The following is a 23,142-nucleotide window of genomic DNA, read 5'->3' as shown; positions in this document are numbered from 1 at the left end:
TCTACCTGATTTGAGACGTCCATTCAATTATGAGGAACATAGGATGCAAATTAGATTATTCTAGGGTCTATACATGCCATTTACTGACCTCGAATAAATACTTCGCTCAGTGGCTCTCAAGAGTGCCTCATTCACCTCGCACAAGTGAACAGTGAACTCCCACACATCAGTTTACAACATCTTCAGGATTTTTTTTTTCTCTTCACATATATAAATTAACTAAAAATTTCATTTATAATGAACTATAAAAGTTCCTTATAAAACATATTGAGTGTGGGATTCTTTTAAAATAGAAGAGGTGTGTAAATTGAGGAAGAAAAATGAAAATGACTGACAGCACAGTAGTAGAAATATAGTTTATGTGACACTGTTTTTAAAATTATAAATTTTTTGTTCTAACTGGTAGGTGAAAATAACATGCGATGAGAATGTATGTTTATATATTTATTTTACAAAGTTTCAAAAAGATTTTCAACTACAGATACTGTAAAACTCTCTAATGGTTCAGAAGGAAAAGAGGAAAAAAAAGAAAAAATCTGAGGTCCTGTAGAGTATCTTCCCAGACCCCCGCCTCTACTACTAAACTACATTCTTTAGATTCGTTACACTGTTCCTATTCTTAACAGACAATACCATGTCCTGCTCTTTATCTTAAGCAGTTATTGCAGAGCCCTCTGTGAGTAGTTTAATTCTTCATTATCCTCACTTTTGAATGAATCTGGAAGTGATCTTCCTTGCTTGATAACGTGACAGATTGTTTTGTGTCTCAGTTTCTAAGGCAAAGCACCAGGGTGTGCTAATTGCTGAGTCCTTTGTGCACTGTTAACTCTCACCTGCCCTGAAAACCTGAATGGCAACTTAGTTTTTGTCTCTTAAGTGCCTCCTTCTCTTAATCCTCTATTTAGTGTTGTGGCATGGAATAGAAGTATTTGAGAAAGAGAGAATGTGGATTACACAGGGGGGGGGGGGGTGTCATGAAAATGACCCTTCAGCATTAGCAAAGGGAAATACCATTTTAGGAATAATAGATAAATAGATTTGATACATGCATGCTGTTAAAATTGAGTCATTCTATTGATTCCTGAAAATTTTCCCCCCCTCGGTATAGAAACATACAAAGAATAGGTTTTAGGAGATTTTTTTTTTCCCCCCAGGTGGATATTTTCAACCAGGAAGGAATCTTAAAAAGAAAGAGTGGAAGAAAAGGTTAGGGAAGGGAGGAAGGGAGGGCTAGGGAGGGAGGAAGGAGTGCATGAGGAGGGGAAGAAGGAAAGAAAGAACAAGAGAAAGAAAGGGAAGAAGGAAGAAGGAGAGCAAATAATGAAATGAGCATTACTCAGGTGCTTGCCTTTTTTTTTTTTTTTTTTTGGCTTGAAAGAACAGATGGCCTGAAAAAAAAAACATAATTAGTTTTGAAGACTTTTTAAAAAGGGAAATGGAAATTTGGAAATAATACCACACCCATACACGCGCACACAAACACACACGGGTGTTATCTCTGGGTGGTTTAATCTTCCTTTTTCCCTTTTTTACTTACTTGTTTTAAAATTCTTTATAATACATAATTATTATTTTTGCAATAAATTTCTTAAAAATGAACTAATAAAAGCAGAGGATTCCAAAGCATAGTCCTTTGGAATAATCACAGCTGGTTCTGCCAGGAAGGAAGAGATCTGGAGGTGAGTCAGAAGCCCTAAGCTAGAAGCCTGGAGGAGGATAAAAGGGCTTGATGTAAATTTCACGGATTATTGTGTATAATGTTCAGTTTTGCTGCTCATGTTTTGCCTGGGTTTCTTTCTCAGGTAGTTGTCAGTGGTCATCACACAAGCAAAACTACTGAGGATATAGTGCAAAATAAATAAGGAAATGAAATAGGTTTGGTCAGAGGCGCAAATGGGACTCTGTGTGACTGAGACCATAAAGACCATGTTAGGGAAGGACTGAGGAGTGGAAGATACTGAGTTGCTGAAGTTAGAGGGTAGAGAGCAGGGGCCTGAAGTTTTCCCTCCCTGGTAACATCTGGAATTGAGGGTAGGGGGTAATTTAAAGACAGAATAAGATTTTTCTATGTGGAAAAACTAGAGAAGTATAAATATGATTGCCCCCCCATTCATTGTTCTCTGAGCATAATTTTTTTTCCTTTTATAAATGGGGTCAGTATCTCATTTCACTATCAGTGTCAAGTAGTTTGCCTCTGAGCATATATTCCCAGCTAGAAACAAAAACAAGTAAAGAGGAACCAAAACTTCTCGAGTGAACCAAGTACTGTTGGGTTTAAACCAGATGATGCATATTTTTAACCACCTTAAAATACCAGCACCCAGAATAGGCTTACCTTCTCCAGGAGTTGCCGGTCACCAGAAATAGTGCTTTAGATTGTCAGTACATTCAAACACTATTAATCTCTTAAAAAAAAAAGAAAGAAAAGAAAAGAAAAATCTCAAAAAACCACGAAGACGCAGTCCATCTTTCAAGGTTACCTAGAGAAAGTCAGAGATTTTAGCACACCGTCTGATTCTCTGAATGCCTTTCTTCCCAGAATAAAGTGTTTTAAAAAAATTACAAGGGGTGGGGAGACAGAGAAGCATTTGTTTTCTTGGGAAGGTAAGGAAAATAATTATATGTGGGAAACCCTCAGACTTCCAAGGAGTCTGCAGGAAGGCTAATGCTGTTAGGAAAGGGACAGCTTTGTTTTATAGTCCCTGATGTCGGGTTTTTAGTGTGGAGGGAAATGTGCACTTTCCGAGCTGTGCTTGCAAGCAATGCAGTATCTCTGACACGCTGCCCTCTGGGAAAACCCGCCAGTGGGGGAACGGCCGCAATGATGCAGTGCAGCTTGTAACTTGGAATCCCGTCGGAGAACTTTGTAGTTGCTTGTCAGTCAGTGGGAAGATAAAAGAGGCAGCTTCTTTTCAAGCAATTTGAATTCATTTCCCCGTAATGAGTTAGAGGGTCAGGCAGCAGGAGTGAGCTCGCCTGAGATCTTATAAAGTGTATTTTGTGGGAGGAAGAGAACAGCGGCGGAGCCAAGGGAACATAATGTCTGCCTCGTCGCTGAATAAGCAGATGAATGTGGCCAGTGGTTGGTCCTCTTCTTTGCAGGACCGCTTACCTGCTTCCCCATATTTCCAGAAGGAAGGGTCAAGGGGAAGATGGCTATAGCCCATTTTATTAAATAAATACCCAATACATGAAAATTGAAACTCAGTGAAAGTCTAAAGTAGCAGGTACTGGTATTTCCTACATAAATACTCACGAAGCACAGACACATGAAAGGCATTATACTATGGCTTTTTTCACATTAGATGATTATTGACCATACAATTTCTTTGAGAGACACAGAAGAAATTAAATGAGTGTCATGTTAGGGAGTTCTTTAGCTATCGACCATAGCTGGGGACCTCTCTCCCTGACCATTTTAAATGTCTTAAAATCAACACCAGATATATTAGGAATGACAGCTATGGAAAAAGCTGGTGCTCAAAGCAAGAATTAATGTGAAGACCAGTAAGAACACAGGGAAAACAGAGAAAATTACTTTCTCCCTATTTCTTTGGGAAGCAGATTTCTCTTTTGCAGAAAAGAAATCCCTGCTAATATACTTTTGCATAAAGTTCCAACACATTTCTAGAGATGTGAATGCACACAAATAGAAACACATGAGAAATGAAAACATATTTTACTCAGAGATAAAATCATTGCTGTTTTGTTGGTGAAAATATGAATGGGCAATAATAAGATGTATGTCATTTCAAACGTGTGGCTATAGAATATGTACCCCCTGAACATATTGACACCTCTGATTGTATATCATGTCATGGCCAATAAAGCTATAGAAATATGTAATTAGGAGATATTCTTCCACAAGAATGGAGTTAAGCATTAATTTATCAAAATTACTTAACTCATCTGCTCTCAACACTCACACAGCAGCTTATTGAATTTGTGTCTCATATCTAATTGGCTATTTTCTTGACATAATGAACAAGTGCAAACTCTATGCTGTTGTGTCTGTTGAAGCGGCGACGTAATGATGAAAAAGGCAAATCCCAGCCCTGGGCTGCACAGTGGCGGGGACTGGAGTCCACAGAGGCAGGAGAGAACCAGAGGGTGCTGGTTCTCTGCTCTCGCCACAGAAGCTCCTGTTTTAAACTGTGTTGGAGCATCTCTGCGTAGGAGTCCCTCCATTCTGCTACCTCGTAAAAGGACAGACTGTTCATCAGCAGATATCACCCCCCCCAAAAATATTTTACTTTGGTTTGTGAAAGACTTTTGAGTGGATTTTGTTTTTGTTTTAAATCAAATGGGAAGCTTCAAAGCATGTAGAAGTGCCCAAACCATTTTTGAACTCACACCCATGTCTGATTTGGGAATTTCTAGTACACACAGTGAGGTTCCCCGGATGACTCCAGCCATGGAACAGATATGTAATGTTTTGAGGTGATATTGTATACTCCTAAAACACCCGTCAGCTTTGGGGTTTTGTATGCTTTTTGTCATTGCAAGTTTTTAGTGTTTGTTGAATAAATTGCACGATTAGAGTTGGCTTCAGCTATTTCTAAACTGAAAATATACCCATTATACCTAGTTACCTGGATATTGAATAAAGAGGCTGTTGATAGATAAGTGTCAGTATCAATTAATATTAGGAGGAAATGGAAGAGTGGACTGTATAGAGAAACAGAAAAAAAATCTCAACCTGCCAGACCAGCCCCTAAGACAGAGTCTTGCAGCTGATCTGCTTCTGTGAGGTGGATCACAGGATGGACCTGTTTGATGATGATGAGTTAGAAATGTTACAAGGATCACAAACCTTATGTTTGGCTCTTTAGAAAGTATTCTTAGGTGACTCTGAAATCATCATGCTGTATACTAAGAATAGCCCAGTGAGAACTAATATTTCCCAACTTTTTGCATGAAGTTATTAGCTCAATGAGTTACTTCACACAACCCAAAAAACAGAATTTAAGGTTGCTAGCAGACTATTTAAGGAAGTACAACAAGTTTATACAGTTCTCTGAGAATTTTCTTTCTTTGTTTATAAATGAGGTTGCATGTAAATCTTCCTTTTATTTTTTTCGAGTCATACTCCTCTCGGGAAATAACAAAAGGACTTATATCTGAGGAGCACGTATCTGAAATCCTAGAATTAAATTTGCATGTTTGTTCATTCATTCATTGATTTGTTCATGCCACAAACACGTATCTAGTTTTTATGGAGCAAGACAGGAATTATGATAGGTACTAGGTTATAGTGTGAACTAAGGAGACAAGGTCCTGCACTGAAAGGGGTTGTGGGTTTACAAGGAGAGAGAAAAATTCACAAATAATCACATGAGTATAAAATTGCAAACTTTAAAAAACATTAAAGTAAAAGGGTATGTCACTAAGATTTTATTATTTTTGGCTATTGTTTTTTAAGATTTTTATTTATTTATTTGACAGAGATCACAAGTAGACAGAGAGGCAGGCGGGGGTGGCGGGGGAGGAAGCAGGCTCTCTGCTGAGAGCCTGATGCAGTCCCAATCCCAGGACCCTGAGACCATGACCTGAGCTGAAGGCAGAGGCTTTGAACCACTGAGCCACCCTGGCGCCCCTGATAATATTTTTTTAAGACTCTTGATAGGCGTTAAAAAAACGCTTTCAAGAAAAATCCTATTGGGACACCTGGGTGGTTCAGTCAGTTAAGCATCTGCCTTAAGCTCAGATCATGACCTTAGAGTCCTGGGATCCAGCTCCATGTCTAGCTCCCTACTCAAAGGCGAGCCTGCTTCTCTCTCTGCCTCTGCTGCTCCCTGTGCTTGTGCTCTCTCTCTCTCTCTCTCTCTCAAATAAATAAAGTCTTAAAAATATCATAACAATTTACATGTCCACTAGAGGTATACAAATATGTTTATCTTTCTGTAATTATACTAATTTGGTAACCATGATAGGTTGCTTTAATTTGCATTTCTTTTATTCCTATTGAGATCAAGCATATTCCATATGCTTATTATTGTTTGTTTAGCTTTCTTATTTGTTCACACACTTTATTCAAGAGATTTTAGATGTTTTTAAATTCATTTTTATTTGTGGAAGCTTTAATATTAAGAACAGTAATTATTAGTCATTAGAATGTCAGTTTGTCTTTTTGGTGTATTTAATGTATTTTAGGGGCACCTGGGTGGTTTGCTCAGTTGGGCATCCATCTCTTGATTTCAGCTCAGGTCATGATCTCAGGGTTGTGGGATCAAGCCCCACATAGGGCTGCACTCAATTTGGAATCCACTTGAGATTCTTTCCCTCTTTCTTTGCCCCTCTCCCTACTTTTGCTCTCACACTTTCTCTCTAAAATAAATGTGATTAAAGAGACAGGAAATAGTGTCTTATATTTTTGATAATGAAATCTCTGCTTATTTTTATAAAAATATTTTTTCTCTATCCAGTGTTAAAATATTATGTTGTTTATTTTTTTTTTAATTTATCAGAGATTTAAATTCATAGGTGTGATGATGCTAATTTCTGGGCTATTTATCCCGTCTTTCATTTCTCTGTTTCTCTTCGAATCATCATTATGACAATTTAATCTTCCTTCTTTCAGTATTTTAGATATTTAGAAAATACCTTTGCATCTTATAGATACAGTTCCCATCTTCTCCCTGCAGCTTATTACTCATTTTTGTTAAAAGGTCTTAATTCTTACACATATATTTTTTCCAAATGAACACTAAATTGAGTTGAAAAAATGCCACTGATATTTTTAACGGGCTCATTTTTTTATAAATTAATTCATGAGAAATTTATATCTTTTAGTAGTTCTCATCCAGAAATGTGTTATAATTTCATTTATTTAGGTATTTTATATCTCACAATAAAACCCTGTCTTTTTTTTTTTTCATAAAAAAAAATTTCTTATTAGGGTTATATCCAGGTATTTTACTTTTGGGGGGGATTTACTTTTTTGTGATTGTGCTTATTTATTTTTAATGTAATATTAAAAGAATCATTACTGGTATCACATTTATGTCTTAAAATATGCCATTTTCACCAATACCATTTGAAAGCATTTATAAATCTCTGAGTTCATTTTTCCAGCTCTAGTAAGACTAGAAGTAAGTAAGTAAGAAAATACAGAGGTCCTTATACTTATGGAACATTCTTTGAGTCTAGCCCATTCAATTATGTGAATTTAGAAGACTATAACACATTTATAGACAAGATGGATGCTTTTACTTTGAACAAAAAGGTTTTTTTAATTTAAGTTCCAGTCACATGTGTAACCCATACAGCATGATGATTTCACATAAACCACAACCAAACTTTGAACTAATTTTTTGTTTCCAGAAATTCCTTTGAGAAAATTAAAATAAGCTTGTCAAGCAAATATAAAAGGTTTAACATATTTGTATCCATTTGTACCAATTGAGAAAACCAGCAGTTCCCTTTTTTGGAATTGTTAAATAGAAATAATTAGATAGGCACACAAAAAATCTGTAAAGTCAAGTTCCTGGCAAAGTTTATTTACATAACAAAACTCAAAAGGGGTGTTCCTAAATGTTGAGCTATGTGGATTAACCACATTGTGGTGAATTCATTTTAAAGTGTATGCAGATGTGCATTTATTGATAAATATGCAGTATTGCAGTGTATTGCAGTTTATAATATTATAAAATTCTAGAAGTGTAAAATGTAGTAATATATTTATATGTGTGAGTGTATGTAAAAATATGGAAGGATGCATACCAAAATACACCAAAACATTAACAAGGTGACAGTGATTATCTTGAAATTTTCGGTAATTTTAGTTTTTCTCTTCATAGTGTCTGATGTAGTCTTAAAATTTATAATAAACATAGATTTCTTTTATAATCAGACAAAGAAGGAATGAATGAAGGCAAGAGAAAAAAAAAAGAGGTAGTTTGTAGCATGTATCTCATCTTACAGCAAAACTATTAGAAGACTTTAGGAGACAATAGACCCTAAAACTCCAAATCTCAAGTGAACTTGGGAACAGAAGACTTGACTTCATTAAGTATGGGGAGTTAAACATCTTGGGCCTGGACTTCTTTCAAATGCCCAACCGTTTGCAATTACTCTTTATTATCTTCTTGATTTTACTTGAATCCCTTAAACTTAAAGTGATTCACTTTCCCTTTTCCCTAATAATTTATTCCTTTATGATAATAGAGTTTCTTAATATCTTTTTTGATTTGTTCTCTCTGTTTCCTGTCTAATGATTTACTCTGTATGGCAGATGTGCAAAAGTTACCATATTGGAAAAATTATTATGCTATAATAATTATGGTACCATCAAACTGAATTAAATTATGCTTCATTGTAAATAGTAAAATGTATTAATTTTTTTAAAAGCCTTTTTATGCCAGAGAGGATAAATAAAGTTACCTTTATATACTTTCATTAAACACCATGACAGTACAAGCCATGTTGACAGAACTGACAACAAATCAACTCACTCCTTACGGCAATCCCTTCCACGTAGTTCTGGAATTAGCTTCCTCAGGACTATGAATTAAACACAATGTATGTAAAAAAATCTGTGCATTCTATGAATAAGAGTTTCACCTTCATTTTGTCTGAATATATATATGTAGGCAGATCTTGGAACAAAGTTTCCTTCCATCAATTTAAGATGAAAATGCACCTACATTTTAAGTGTGCATTCTTGTTTTCCCTTTAGCATATCACAATAGGGTTGTCAAATAGGCATACAAAGCGAGCTACACATGTAATTTTGAATTTTTAATACATGTAAAAAAAAAAAGGAATAGCAGAAATTAACTTAGTATTTATCTTATTTGAATGAATGTACCCAAAATATTGTCAATCTTAATAATGAGATTGCATGTTCTTTTTTTTATAATAAGTTTATGTGTATATTTTACACTTCAAGGATGCTTCCTTCAGTGCAAATGATAATCTTGATCCGAAATATTTGATCTATATTTAGTTTTCAAAACAGTTTCAATTTAAAAAGTAGATTCCCATACCAACATAATTTAAAATTTTTCTAATAACTAAATCACCTAACAGTTTTTAATTTAACTGAACTAAAATTAAATAAAATTAGAAACTCAGTTCCCCAGACACACTAGCCATGTTTTGAGTGCTCAATAGCCACAGATGGATAGTGGCCTTTGCCTGTGAGCGCTTGGGCTGAGAACATGTGCAAAAGATGTAAGCATATTTTGTAAAAAGTGAAAAGTTAAGTCAATGCCAGACTATAGGGAACATATTGTCTACTGGATTTCAGAGAACGTCAAGTAACTGATGTTTTTCCTCATTAAATCAACTCGTTGGCTGGTTGGCTGAATTGGCAATCAAACAGTTGCTCTGGGTCTTTGCAAAAAACATCTCATTTTCTTTTTTTAAGTCCTTTAATATTTTCTAAGGCAAATATCCGTATATGCCCCAATCATGCTGAAAGCTGTCTCCCCTGGATATTCCTGTTATCCTTGAGACAACCCTTGATTTAACTGATACATAGAAAATTTAGAGGAAAGTAATGAGCATCTACATTAACAGAAGAAATTGAATGTAGCTATTGAGCTACCATGTTTTGCTCTTAACTTCTCAACCCTCTTATAAATCATGTAAATAAGTACAATAAACATTTATTGAGTGATTCCATAATACTTTGGATCTCCAGGTCCATCATTTGTGATGACACACAGAAGTTGGCCAAGGAAAGCTAAAAGTATGTCGTATGTCAAATAACTCCTTCCATCAAGTTTAGAGCACCATTTCTTTCTCAGCATTACAACTTAGTGTAATGGCACTTGGCAGTATTGGCATTTCTGATATGACTTCTTTTGGCTAGCTCAGCATTCTTAAAAAATAAATAGTTTTTTCACTCTGTGATTGAAAGGGTTAAATAGTACCAATTCATTACCACTCACAAAAGGATTTATTTTGTTCTCATAAATCAGTTTTATTCCACATTTTTATTATTCCCTTGGGTGAGCTACTCCAATTGAAATCAATACAAGTGCAAGTGACACAATCAATCTAGATATTTGATTATGGATTGGAGATCCCCAGGCTGGCTTTTTCAGCCAGTTTCTTTCTGATCATCTCCCCCAAAGAACTGACTATTCTTATTGGCACCTATGACTTATGAACATGTTTAAAAAGCAGATAATAATTTTCATTTGTATACTGATGATAGAAGCCTGCAGAATGAGCAGAGATTAAAAGGTCAAGACTTAAAATATGTAGCTACAGTGTTGCTAATAAGCTGTCCCAATTTTTCAGTATTTTTCTTAACATGAGGTTAGCTTTATAATAACTTCATTCTTTGTTTAAAAAATACAAACTAATATAATTAGTGGCTGCAAACTGCATTCTTAGGCAGTGATTAACTACTTCTCATGATAGAGATGTTTTCACTCATTTATTGTAGAACTTAACCACACTAACTAGGTTAATAAGAAAACAGTTAAGGTGAATAAAATGCCTTTGAAGGGATTCAAGCTGGTTCTTTTCATTTCCATAATTATCCAGGCTGGAAAGCCACCATCGAGGGATTTAAAAGAGGAAAACAGTTCAACTTTAAATTAGAGAGCAAAATTGATTAAGTTGTTGCTCAAGAGGGCAACATTTATATATCAAACTCTCTCTGCTTTACAAACAAATTTATATCTTATGATCCTTTACACATTGAATGCTTATTTGGGGACTCATGGTACCACATTATAGTACTCTTGCCTCTGACTCTAGCCACCTGTTCTTGGTTCTTAAGCCAAATTTTTGCAAAGGCACAATTACACCATTTTGTAACTCATTTTCTTATACTTAGAATAAGGCAATATTTGGTACAATTATCTGATTATTTCCTTAAAATAAATTCCAAGGCAATATTAACACTACATTTGCTTCTTTCAGCAAATATGTTAGCCTCATTTAGCCTTTTAATTGTCTTCACTGAGCTCTGTACGAAAGAGGATGTTTTGTGTTTTTTCGCAAATTACCTCTGGAAGGCACGTAAGTCTGAAAGTTTAAAAGAAGCCCTTTAGAAGCAGTTGAAAGAGCAAATCCATCCTTCTTTCATCCTGAGTCTTTAATTATTCTTTAGTTACTCTTGTTAAGCCTTCAGAACAGCTCTCCCTTCAGTCAAAGCCATGCACTTGGATTTCCACTTGCAAACTTCTTGGGCATGTGGAATTAGGGACTGTCTGTAACAGATTTTCTTCCTGCTTCTTCTCCCTCCAGTAATTTGCATGTATAACTGCTGCATAATTAAAGATATTCACAGCATTGATGACAGAACAGTGCAGTGGCATAAGATAGGACCCTGTCAATACAGTGTTCTTTCCACATGCACTGTTCCATTCTTTAAAAAGAGTTTACTCAAGAAAATCAATCTAGAAATTGGCAATGCCTCTCTTTGTACCGAAAGGCAGCACATTTTTAAAGAGGTAGTTGCTTTAATTGTTCAATGCAGAGGTAAAACTTTAAAGGGCCAGATAGTAAACGTTTTCTACCTTGCAGGCACTGGGGCCTATGCCATAACTCCTCAGTTGCACAGTTATAGTATGACAATACCTAGAATATAAGTGTCTGTGTTCTAATAAAACTTTATTTATAAAAGCAGGAAGCTGGCCAGATTTGACCTATAGGCTGTAGTTTGTGGATCCCTGGTTTTATTATAATGTATTTATAAATTTAAATCCAATTTGTATATTTTCCTTGTGTATTTAACTCTTTCATAATGCTTTTGATTTTTAAAAATTATGTGCTCTAGCTTAAAATGTATGTAATATAGAAAAATGACAATGAACCCCATTCCCTATAAATAACCCATGTCAACAAATGCAGAACATCATTTCCAACCTTTCTTAATTCATGAATGATTTTTTGGTAACAAACAACAGAAACAATTCTGGTTAATTAAGGCAAAAATGAATGATTACAAGAGAACTGAGCATTTAAAAAAGTTGTCAGGAAAGCTGGTGAGTAAGACTTGTGTGGAGACCACAAATAGCTTGACCCAGACAAGCTTGGCCTCCAGATATCCCTGCCTTGCCCTCACCCCCACCCCCTCCTAACCCTCCCGCATTCCCGGAGTGCACTGGACAATGCTGCCTTACTTCTGCATTCTCAACAATTCTAGAGACATCTAGAGGAATCCCTGATTGACTTGAGTCAGCTACATTCCATCCAGTTTTGTAGTCCCCAGGTGGCAGCATCTATGGGCAGCCCTGTGGTCAGTGTCCACGTGACCTCCAGCTAGCCTTTCATTTAAAAAAAAAAATCCTAATTATATTCCTTATCATTTTCTTTGTATATATCTATCATCTTCTCATTTGTTGTTGTTATCTCGATTTTTTTTTCTTATGCATTGATTATGATTATCTCAAGGCTTTCCATCATGCCATTGATTTAAATTTTATCTGTTTCTATTGTGTTCCTTACTTTTTCTAACCTTATTAAGTATTTAATGATTTTTTTTTCTAATTTTCAATTTGTTTCTCTGGCTCCGCCACATTCTTTTTCATGGTATGGGGAATATGTGTCATTTTTCTCTCCCACAACCATGTGATTATTTTGTCTTTTTATGTTGGGATCTTTTCTTTTCTTTTGGCTATATGTCTGCGTGTTCAGTATGTTCTTCCCTTAAAATTTATTTTGCTTCTGCCTTGTATGGGCAGCTCTGTCAAGACTTTGCTTTTGTTCTGAACCTGGCCATTTCTTTTCCTTTCTGGTGGTGGTTAGTCTTCCCTCAACCTAAGCTTTGAGAACTGGGTGTTATGATTAACGTCCTTGTCTGTAACCTTGGGGTAGGGATAGGAGGAAATGGGAGAAAATTCAAAGATATGGATAAATTCATTGGGCTGAATTCTAGGGGGGTCTAGTTTCTCGGTCTCCTCTGAAATCCCATCAAATGTCTCCTGTAGCAGTCTCCACTCCATTTATTCACATACATCTCTCAGTCCTAGTAACACCAGCTTCTTCCCCCAGCTCAACACAGTGTTCAGTAGAATGGCCGTTCTTCCTATTTCTACGGACTCTACTCAGTTCATTTCCCTTCAGATTGAAGAAGATTAGTGAGAGTTCCAAGGATTTTGCTTGGTTTTTTACTCCTTACTCTAGGAGCAGAGTTAGGAACTATGTTATGTTGAGGATAAATGTACCATATCTTTCTTTTGTTGTGAGGTTTCAAAATTAATGTCATTAATTTGTTCCTTTTCCTTTATACATTTGCTCTAGGATTTTCAACTGTTCTTGTTAATCCTATTATTTTTGTTCTCCTACTTTCCTTCCATTTTAGAAGGCATTTTAGAAAGGTAATTCTGTCATACTAATTTATCCATTCTTCTCCATAAAGCATAAACTTTTGTAAGGACACCATTTATTCCTAATTCTCTTCTCAGCAAGGTGATTCATTTCCACAGTTTGGAAACCATAACACACAGACTCTAAAATAGCATAGGATTATCCCAACCTCTTGGTACTAACACTTGGGTAATCTATTGCCCTAGCATGTGGCCTAAACCTGTGGCTTGTCCCTAACCAAAAGACTATGGCAGAGAAGGTAGGATGTTAGTTCTATGACAACATTCCATAAGATTGTAATCCATCTTTCTGGGAGACTAGCTCCCTTGCTGGCTTTAATAAAGCAGGCAGCCATGTTGGGGAGACCAATGAGAAAGAAATGGAGGCAATTTCTACACAAAAGCCAGCTAGCAACTGAGGGCCAATAACCTGCAGGAAACTGAGACACGCAGTTCCAGTAGCCTGAAAAGAACAGAATGCTGTCAGAAACTACCTGAGTTGGAGGTGATCCTTCCCCAGTAGAACCTTGAAGTGGCACTTTGGTCCCAGCCAGCACCTTGACTGCAACCTTTAAAGATCCTGAGCACAAGACCCAGTTAAGCATGCTCAGACCCCTGGCCCACAGGAAGTATGAGATAAGAAATATATGTTGTTTTGAACGGCTTAGCTTGTGATAATGTCATCACACGACAGTAGATAACTAGTACGGGAACACAGAACTATGTGACTGCAGAAGATAAAGCAGGCAGAAGTCACCAGAGAAGATGATATAATTCTCACCCAAAATGGATGTTCTCCTTTAATGGAGAATGTATCTCAAGTGTATGTAGCTAAGTAACTAAAAAGAAAATTGTAAGCATTTCACTAAGAATTGGTGATAAGGTGCTCAGGGATCAATAACGATTGTTGACTATGCATTTGATCACAGTAGTACTAGAAGTTCAGTATGGCCCATGTATTTAGTAAGGTTCTGCTAGAATTCCAAAAGGAAACAGCAGCTTCTGTCAATCAGTCAGTCATATTCATGTCCAAAATTTACTCTGGAAGCTGCAAATCACTTTCTATGGGAGCATATTTTCCCAAATAGCTCTTGGCTGATTGAGATGATGGCAATAGTTTGTTCATTTGGAAAACTAACACTTTGTCCAATTAGGGAAAATATTAATCAAAGTACAAAAAAAAAAACCCAAAAAACAAACAAACAAAAAAAACCCTGACTTTTCAGAGTTTCAGAGATAGTTGATGAAAATGAACCATACTTCCCTAAGTTACCACAATCATAACAAACCTCTTACTCTTGAGAAATTTATCTGCACATATACACACACATGCACACACATAGTTCTTTTCTGATATTAATAAAATGAAATCCATTTAGGAAAACCTGACTATGGCTTATAAAACAAAATTGATGAAAAGAAACCATGCTCCAAAGGACTTTTTAAAATGACATTTTAAATATTTGGAAGAGTAATTGTACATTAGTGATAGTCTTTCCCACACATTAAAAATAAAAACAAAGGGGCGCCTGGGTGGCTGTTAGGCCTGTTAGGCCTCTGCCTTCAATTCAACTCAGGTTGTGATCCCAGGGTTCTGGGATCGAACCCTGCATCAGGTTTCCTGCTTTCCGGGAAGCCTGCTTCTCCCTCTCCCACTCTCCCTGCTTGTGTTCCCCCTCTCACTGTGTCTTTCTCTGTCAAATAAATAAATAAAATTGTTTTTAAAACAAAAAGAACAAGACAAAACAAAAAATCCTCAGTATTTACAGAGCTCTTCTTGTTCCTGCACGAGCAAAGACTCAGGACAGAGGTTTCTGAAGCATCTTTTGGTGAGTTGTTGAAACATTCTCTGGATTTATTCCCTGAACTACAATTGTCATTCTAGCAGAGTGACCACTCTTAAGAGGCTTCAGAGAAGTACAGCTTTTACTAGATGACAACTAATTAAAAATCACATTAGAGTAATTACAATAATGGTAAGAAATACGATGCATTAATAGAGCACTATCCTTCCCAGGGCGCTGAGTCGCTCACAGGTTACCCATTTCTTTCTCTTTCAAAATGTTCTGTGGAGAAGACAGCTACATCGGTATACATCTATAAATATTTTCTATGTTGGCAACAATTTAAGGCCAGGTCTAGGTCCCTTTAACCATATGTTAACTTAAAAAGGAACAAATGCCCAGTGCTATTCGGATCTCTGCCAAGATGCTATCTATGATCATAACAGAGTTTGGAGGATGTACTTGCCTTTTGGGTAAAATAATTTGAAATAATAACTTCAGAAAGAATAAACAAAAGTAACTTAAATATTAATACAAGCTATAGAGTGACCTAGAATTATTAGCTCACATTAAAGACCTTACTCACCACTTTGCCCAGATCTGCGGTTTGTCATTCTATGTCTTTTGATTTGGGGATCGGCAGAATTCTGTGATAATGAGACAGAGCCGAACAACACTAAAATTGAGACCTCAATATCAGGGAAATATCGCATTTTCTTTTTACAGCAAGAAGTGGGAAAATTAGTTAACACCTTTCCTACCTTCAGGTGTAATTGGATTCAGAAAAAGGCTAACTTAAAGCAGGACCAGGGCTGACATGGAAAATCCTCACAAGGTAACAAGAATCAGTTTGGTTTGTTCGCTGTCATTTCTCATTATAATCTTTGTCATGAGAATGGATTCATGTTGTGCCATTTTCTGTTCTTGTTACAATCTTTGTCACATGAATAAGATATCAGGATGTTAATGCCTGGCATACAGTCTTCTATGTGTGATGATACTGTACAAGACTACGCTGACCTTTGCAATATTATGTATTCTGATTGGTTGTTCATTTCACCTCTTTCCCACAAGTTAATAAGGCTGTAAAAAGGAAAGAACCGAAATGGCCAGCCAGTCAAATTATAGAATATTGAAAAGGTCAGAGCAGTACAGCACAGAGGAAAAAAAAAATTATGGAATATATGGTGCATTAAAATTCTTGTGACAATGATTATAACAAGAATTGGAAAGGATACCCATTTATGTTGTATCAATCTGGAGAACCCCATAGGACGATATTCCTGAGACAGCAATCATTTACACCTCCGTGGATCATACATGTCTATTTACTCTGGTTTTTGCTTAAAAAAATAATTGTATAGAAAATATCCTACTATTCAACAAATAACATTAAATGTAAGATTTTAGCCTTAAAAAAATGGGCATGATTGCTATTAACATTTTTTTTGTAAGATTTCATATCTGCAGCTAAGAAAATGTTTTTTACAAGTAAGATCTGTTGGGCATAGATTTATGTTGGCTGTTTCTCGATTTAACACTTTTTTCTTCAAAATAAAGTAGAAAAGTAGGCCTGAATGATTTAACTTCTTAAAAAATCCTTTAGGATGTGGAATGTCCTGAGGAAGCATCTAGGAGTTTATTTGAAAATTTTAGGAATCTAACCAAAACTACTTGTTGTTTTTTGCTTGTGATGCATGATGTTGGACAATATACAAAGGATCTCTCCTTCCCCTGTGTCTTTAGTGGTGAGACTGAAAGGGAGAGAGAGAAGTACTTATCAGAAATACTGAAGTGATTTTTCTCAGGTGTGCAAAATGACTACTCATTTTAAAAATTATTTTTATATATACTTAAATATTTCTTATGAAATAATTTACTAGATTTTTTTAGTTTGTAAAGGTAGATCTGGTTGAAGAATCCACTTTATATGTTCTGAAGATGCATTATTTCACTAATAAAGATTTTATAGCCCAAAGCTAGAGTCTAAAGGCTTCATCAACAAGGATGTCAAAAGTGACCTAAGGGGGCACCTGGGTGGCTCAGTGGTTAAGCCTCTGCCTTTGGCTCAGGTCATGATCTCAGAGTCCTGGGATCAAGCCTCACATCGGGCTCCCTGCTCAGCAGGGGAGCCTGCTTCCCTGCCTCTCTCTCTGCCTGCCTCTCAGCCTACTTGTGATCCCTCTCTCTCTCTGTCAAGTAAATAAATAAACAAACAAAAATCTTTAAAAAAAAAAAAAAGTGACCTAAGTATTTTGGGAAACAGACGAGATGAATTTGGATCATTACTTTAAGACTAGCTTGAACATAGATTAAATAATCCTAAAATGAGTTTTTCTGCATGCTTAAGAACAATCACCAGTGATCCCTGGGCCCTGCCTTCGAACAGTCTGATTTGATAGGTCTGGAGTGGAACTCAGCTCTGTGGATGTTGATGAAGTATTCCCAGGTGATTCTGATGTAGGTGGCTGATGTAGTGTGATGACCTCATCTGCGGAGTGCTTAATGTGACCCCCAGGTTAAAGCCCAGTGGTGCAGACCACACCCAAAGAGGTGGACTTGACTTCAGTGCCTGGTGGCAGGGTGACAGCGAGTTGTGGTTCCAGGGCCTTCACCGTTCACTTATACTTACAAATAGGGTCAGTGCTAAGGGAGACCAGACAGAAATGGTCACCTGTGATAGGAAATGCTTATCATTTTAGCATTTTCTAGCTTGATTCTTGAGGCTGAACCAAAGGGGCTGCATTTTCCAGCCCAATGAAAACAAAGTTTATGCAGTGGAAAGCAGTAAAGCGAGACCCTCTCAAGAGTGGGGAGGCGGGGTGGCGGGGGAGGGGGGATCTGAGGACTTGCATTTTAAGAATTTTCCCCCAGGATCTCAGAACTCAAACTGGTCCAGTTCAAAGGAAGAAAGAGAAGAATAAAGTGGAGACAGAGACAAAATCTGTGGATCCGGTTTTGGTTTTAAATCTGGGGATTTGTGAGCTTCACCGAGGGTTGAAATCCTGACGGTTGCTCCAGGGTTAGGAACGAGTTGCATGTGAGCGCGTAAGGGAGCACTGGACTCACTCAGCTGTGTGGTTCCTGGAGACACACAAGTTCTTTTTTGAGCTGAACAAAATGGTTATGTAATTGCATACTTCTCATAATTATTGAGTAATTATATACTTCTTATAATTACTGAGTAATCATTGTTCTATAACTAGAACTTAATGTTACAACTAATTGTATAATTACCATGTATTAATGTTATCTGGGAAACTTAGAATAGAGTGGTATTTAATATATTTGCCCCTGCCGTGCCATTTTCAAAGATAGCAAAATTGTTTGTTTTATAGCTGGAAATTTGCTTCAGAAACAAACAAAATATAAGGGAAAAAAAACTCTTACCAATACCGTAATCTTAGATGTTAACTCCTTGTTCTTACATTTGCACCTGGCTTGAAATTTTATAAAATCGTATTCTCTTGGCTTAATTTTAGAATCCTCATCGTTATTTTGTAGTCTTCAATTTTTTGTAAGGTATGTGCTGTTATACTACTTCAGAGGCAATTAGGCATCTACCTGGGTCTTGCAGGATAAAGCTGACGTTTTTGAAATTTTACAATTGGGTATGTGACAACAGCAGCAATTGTTTCAGCTATAACGGAAAATTTTTCCAAGGAGTTAGACATTATGGGACTTGAGGTCTTCAAATACGGATAATGTAATTTTTCTTCAACAGTGTTTACAAGGGATTCATAGTAAATCTTAACCAGGTTTCTCGAGTCCAGGAGCGACGTCTTGTACATCTTGAGCATATTGTTATCAGAACCTAGCAAAGCCTGCTCTCTGCATGCAGTTGGAGTCAATAATCTGTCTATTCAGGTTGACTCGTTACAAAGAACCTGTGAGAGCTAATAAAGTGTCATTTGGAAATGTCTTTCCAAGGCAACTTTTCAGATTTCAGAACTTCTTGTTGGTATGTGCTCCACATAGATCTATCTGTGGTGTCTATTTTCAGTTCAGGAACTTAAAACAATTCTTAAACAGTGAACATATCTTTATCTTATTTTATTAAAACTGAATAGAAATTATTATCCTCATGTTTTAGCCCCTAAGTACATTTATTCCCTTGGCACCACTCCATTGTGCCAATTTCAAGTTCAGAGCAATAAATTCTTCCATGACACTAGGGATTTCTTCTGGTCATGGGAAACATTTAACTTACACCTGTGTATTTTGCAGCAATAATTTTTTTTCAGCTCCATCTTTCTTCCCAAAACTATTACAAGTATCTTTTAAAGTTTTTTGTGTATTTTTAAAGTTTTTGTGTGCCTTACCCACATTTCACAAAAATGCTTAAACTAGATGTGAGATCCTCTTTCACATCATTTGATTCTTTATTAATTATAGAGTTTGATGTATAACATGATTGGACAATGACCTAGGGGTAGCAGATGTGATTAATGTTTTGTTCATTGAAAAATATTAGAGTTTTGATTCATATACATTGTTGGGTGGGAGAGAAGGAAAATGTAATAGAAGAGTAATTGCTACAGAGGAAGTAAAATAAAGAGTGTAGAATTCTTTATCACTTGCTAGTTGTAAATGTTTGTTTTGTATGTATTAGTTTGTTTATAAATGTTTTGTTTGTAATGTATCAGTTGTACTATAACAAGAACAGTTACACTTCCTAGTTGTTGTAGATGAATACCTATTATATGCTGGGTAATGTAAAGAAATGATCTCGTTTAATCTTCATAGTAACACTGCAATCAAAGTATTATCATTCCCCACTCTCAGATGAAAAACATGAGACTCAGACATACTGAATAACTTAGCAAAGAGCACATTCCTCAAGAATGATAAGGACAGGCTCAAATGCAGAACTTTCTAACAATCAAATGCATGTACTTTTCTTTGTACCATATTCTGCTATAAAACTATGTCCAAAATATGGTATTTTTGATAACTATTACAACTATCCTGTTTATCGTACAGTGTAAGATCATTATTGGTATGTGGCCATATTTTAATTTTTTCACATTTAACCAGTAAATATTATATCATTATCTGGAAATCTTGCAAATATGCTTTCCCTTTAAAGTCTGGCACCATGTGTGTTTTTTATTCATTTGCCTATGTTTGTAGAATCTGTGTGGGGGAAATTAAAGGGACATACAATAAAAGTGTTTTGGCAAAGAAAAAAGGCTATTTGAGGTAAATAGTAGTATTGTTAACAACTACTGTGTTTAAGGCATAATGATAACTGAATTTTACTAAATTTCAGCAATATTCTGAAAAATTTGCCTCATAAATATACTATTTATATCCAGAACCATTCTAGATTGCGGGGAAAGAATGTGGTTTCCTCAGTCTGCATATCATATAAAATCCAAGAATGGGGGTGCTTGGGTGGCTTAGGTAGTTAAGTATCTTGCCTTCTGCTCAGGTCACAATCCCAGGATCTTGGGATCAAGCCTCATGTCTGGATCTGAGCTCAGGGTGGGGGACTCTGCTTGAGGATTCTCTCTCTCTCTCCCTCTGCTCCTTCCCCCACTCATGTGTTTTCTCTTTCTCAAATAAATAAATATAATCTAAAAAAAAAAAATCCAAGGATGAGGTGAGGGGGAAAAACCCTCAAACAATTGTAAATAACCATCATGGAATCAATTACTGTGTCTGTGTCTGAGTTGTCCTTGCACGCACGATACTTGTGGACAGCTGCACGCCATCTTAAAATAACATTTCAGTTATTTTGATCATGGATGAATGAATGAACTCTTAAATTTTCCTTTTTATCAGCAGTTAATAACTACACTCTTCTGAATGGCACACAAGTCATGCACCGCAGCGAAGAGACCAACGTTTGGGTACTCATTGAGGGGCTGATTCCTTTTACTAACTATACCGTGCAAGTGAATGCTTCAAATAGCCAAGGCAGCTTGATGAGTGATCCCATAACACTGGCAATGCCACCCGGGGGTAAGTCCATGAACAACGCTGGCTACATAGATTTATATAACTGCTCTACTATAAGTCTCCCCTGAGTGCTTCATTATTGTGAAAATTAATTTTTTTTTTTTTAACTTAGAGGCTCAATTGTATTTCTGGTTGTTTGGGTTGTTGTTTTGTTTGACTGAGACCCTTTTATTGATTTTTTTTTTGTTCTATTGAGACTGTTTTCATCTTGCACTGTGTATGTACGGGTATATATCATACATAGGTATCTCTTGCTTTGCATGTGTGTGCAGCAAATGGAAAGGGAAATCTATTCACACCACTGGAAAACACCTTTAACTTCCATGCCCCTAATGATTAGAGTTCAATAGTGTCCCTTTCTAGGTAAAATCCAGATACTTTTATTTTAACTATCTGTATAAATAACTGATTTAACTTATTTAGAATTATTATATTGATCTGCAGTCACCTCCACCCTTATTTTAACCAATTGTGTGACTAACTGCTAAGAAGAAAGCTCCCTGTTAGATTGTTAAGGACAGCCCTTGAACAAAGCATGCCTCAAAATAATAAGAGCGTGATTCTCAACTGAGGGTTCAGGAATGTCTGTTCTCTGAAAATACAAAAGGCAAAGGACTCTAAAACACCAGACTGTAGCTCAGCTTCAAAAACCAGTGTCTCTGGACTAAGGGAGAATGTCGCTATGTCATTAAGCAGCAGGACTGGATAAATACCGCTCCGGTCACAAAGGGTTTAAGCGCAGCAAAATCCTCCTCACAGAGGACAATGAAGAGTTAATTTGTGGTTTGTATAGAACGCTTCTCCCAAGGAAGGATTTAATACCTGCTCTATCATTAAAACCACTCACTGTTATCTACCTTTCATGACATTATAAGACTTAATGAATAGATGTTTACCAAAACACCTGAAACTCTAAATGGCAGAAGCCACATTGTTTAAAAATGCTTGGAAGAGACAGTTAGAGCTTAAGGACTCACTGTCACATTTCATAAACCAATAATTAAAAAAAAAAATTTTTTTAAAAGGGACATTGGATTTAGATAGGGGCTTGTTTAAGAATTGAGACCAAAAAACCAAAACAAAACAAAACCAAGAAAAGAAACCTTAAGCACTCATATCTCCATTTTTTAATTTAACCCAACATACTGGAAAGGATAGAACATTTAATGACTCTATACCTTATATAATAGCCTTTATTCACACTTAGAAATTAAATAGTAATTAGTGCCTTAATGGAGATTTTTAAATTACATAGCAATACCTTTTTAACAGGATATGTGGGAATTTAATGAGTTATAGATTCCTTTTATGGCATTCATACTGATTTAGATGGTTTGTAATTTACAGCAAGTTACATCATATTCATAAAATAGGGCCAATTTAATTCATTGTTCATGCACTTAGGAATGCCTAGTAATTTAGAGTAAATATCTCTGGGTGCATGTATATATACAATTCACTTAAACATAGCAAGCTTCTCATGCTAACTCAATATACAATCTGTGCCTGTATCTGTCAGTGGTTAGTAGAAGAGTTAATATTATGCAAACAGGAAGAAACTAAAATTTTCTTTCCAGCCGTACAGTTGAACTGAAGTCAACTGCTGAGTTTACTTTTATGTCTACTCTGGAGGCTTATTCATGCCATTATCATGCCTTCTGCAGGCTCATACTTTCTGGGCATGATGTAATTATTCACTTTCTAAACTCAGAAATCCAGAATTTGGGAGATGGCCCTTCACCGAAAGAGGAAGCAAAATGTCTTCAAAGACATTGATTTGCTCAAGTTTATTATAGCCATTAAGACATACTTTTTTTTTTCATCATTAGATTGTTGTTGATTACAATTAGGAAACTTATAGCTTTGAAATTATCTTTTTTATGACCTTGTGGCAGTTTAAAGGTGACACCTCATTGATTAAATAGGTTTTAGTTCATGCTTCCTTTTACTTAATGATCTGAAAACATATTATCCTGATTTACACATAAAATCATGCTGAAAAGCATGTGGCATTCACTAGAATATGTGTGTTTAAGTAGAATTAAATTAGTACTGAGAGTTATTAAAGAAATCTTCCATGCCTTTGTCCAGTGAACTGTGCTTTGTACTGAAATGAATAATAA

General features: G+C 36.0%; 1 protein-coding gene across 1 annotated transcript in view; it reads left to right on the top strand.

Annotated features, from left to right (window-relative positions):
• USH2A (usherin) overlaps positions 1-23,142 on the top strand; it is a 681,643-nt gene that overhangs the window by 377,395 nt on the left and 281,106 nt on the right. The window contains exon 37 of the mRNA XM_045081155.1: positions 20,843-21,022. Within this exon, the coding sequence (XP_044937090.1) occupies positions 20,843-21,022 (180 nt within the window). The remainder of the gene's footprint in view (positions 1-20,842; positions 21,023-23,142) is intronic.

The sequence above is a fragment of the Mustela putorius genome, unplaced genomic scaffold (genome assembly GCF_011764305.1).
Source record: "Mustela putorius furo isolate JIRA1106 unplaced genomic scaffold, ASM1176430v1.1 tig00000508_pilon_pilon_pilon, whole genome shotgun sequence".
Taxonomy (NCBI): Eukaryota; Metazoa; Chordata; class Mammalia; order Carnivora; family Mustelidae; genus Mustela; species Mustela putorius.
The sequence above is the reverse complement of the archived record's forward strand: the minus strand, read 5'-3'. Positions and strand labels throughout refer to the sequence as shown.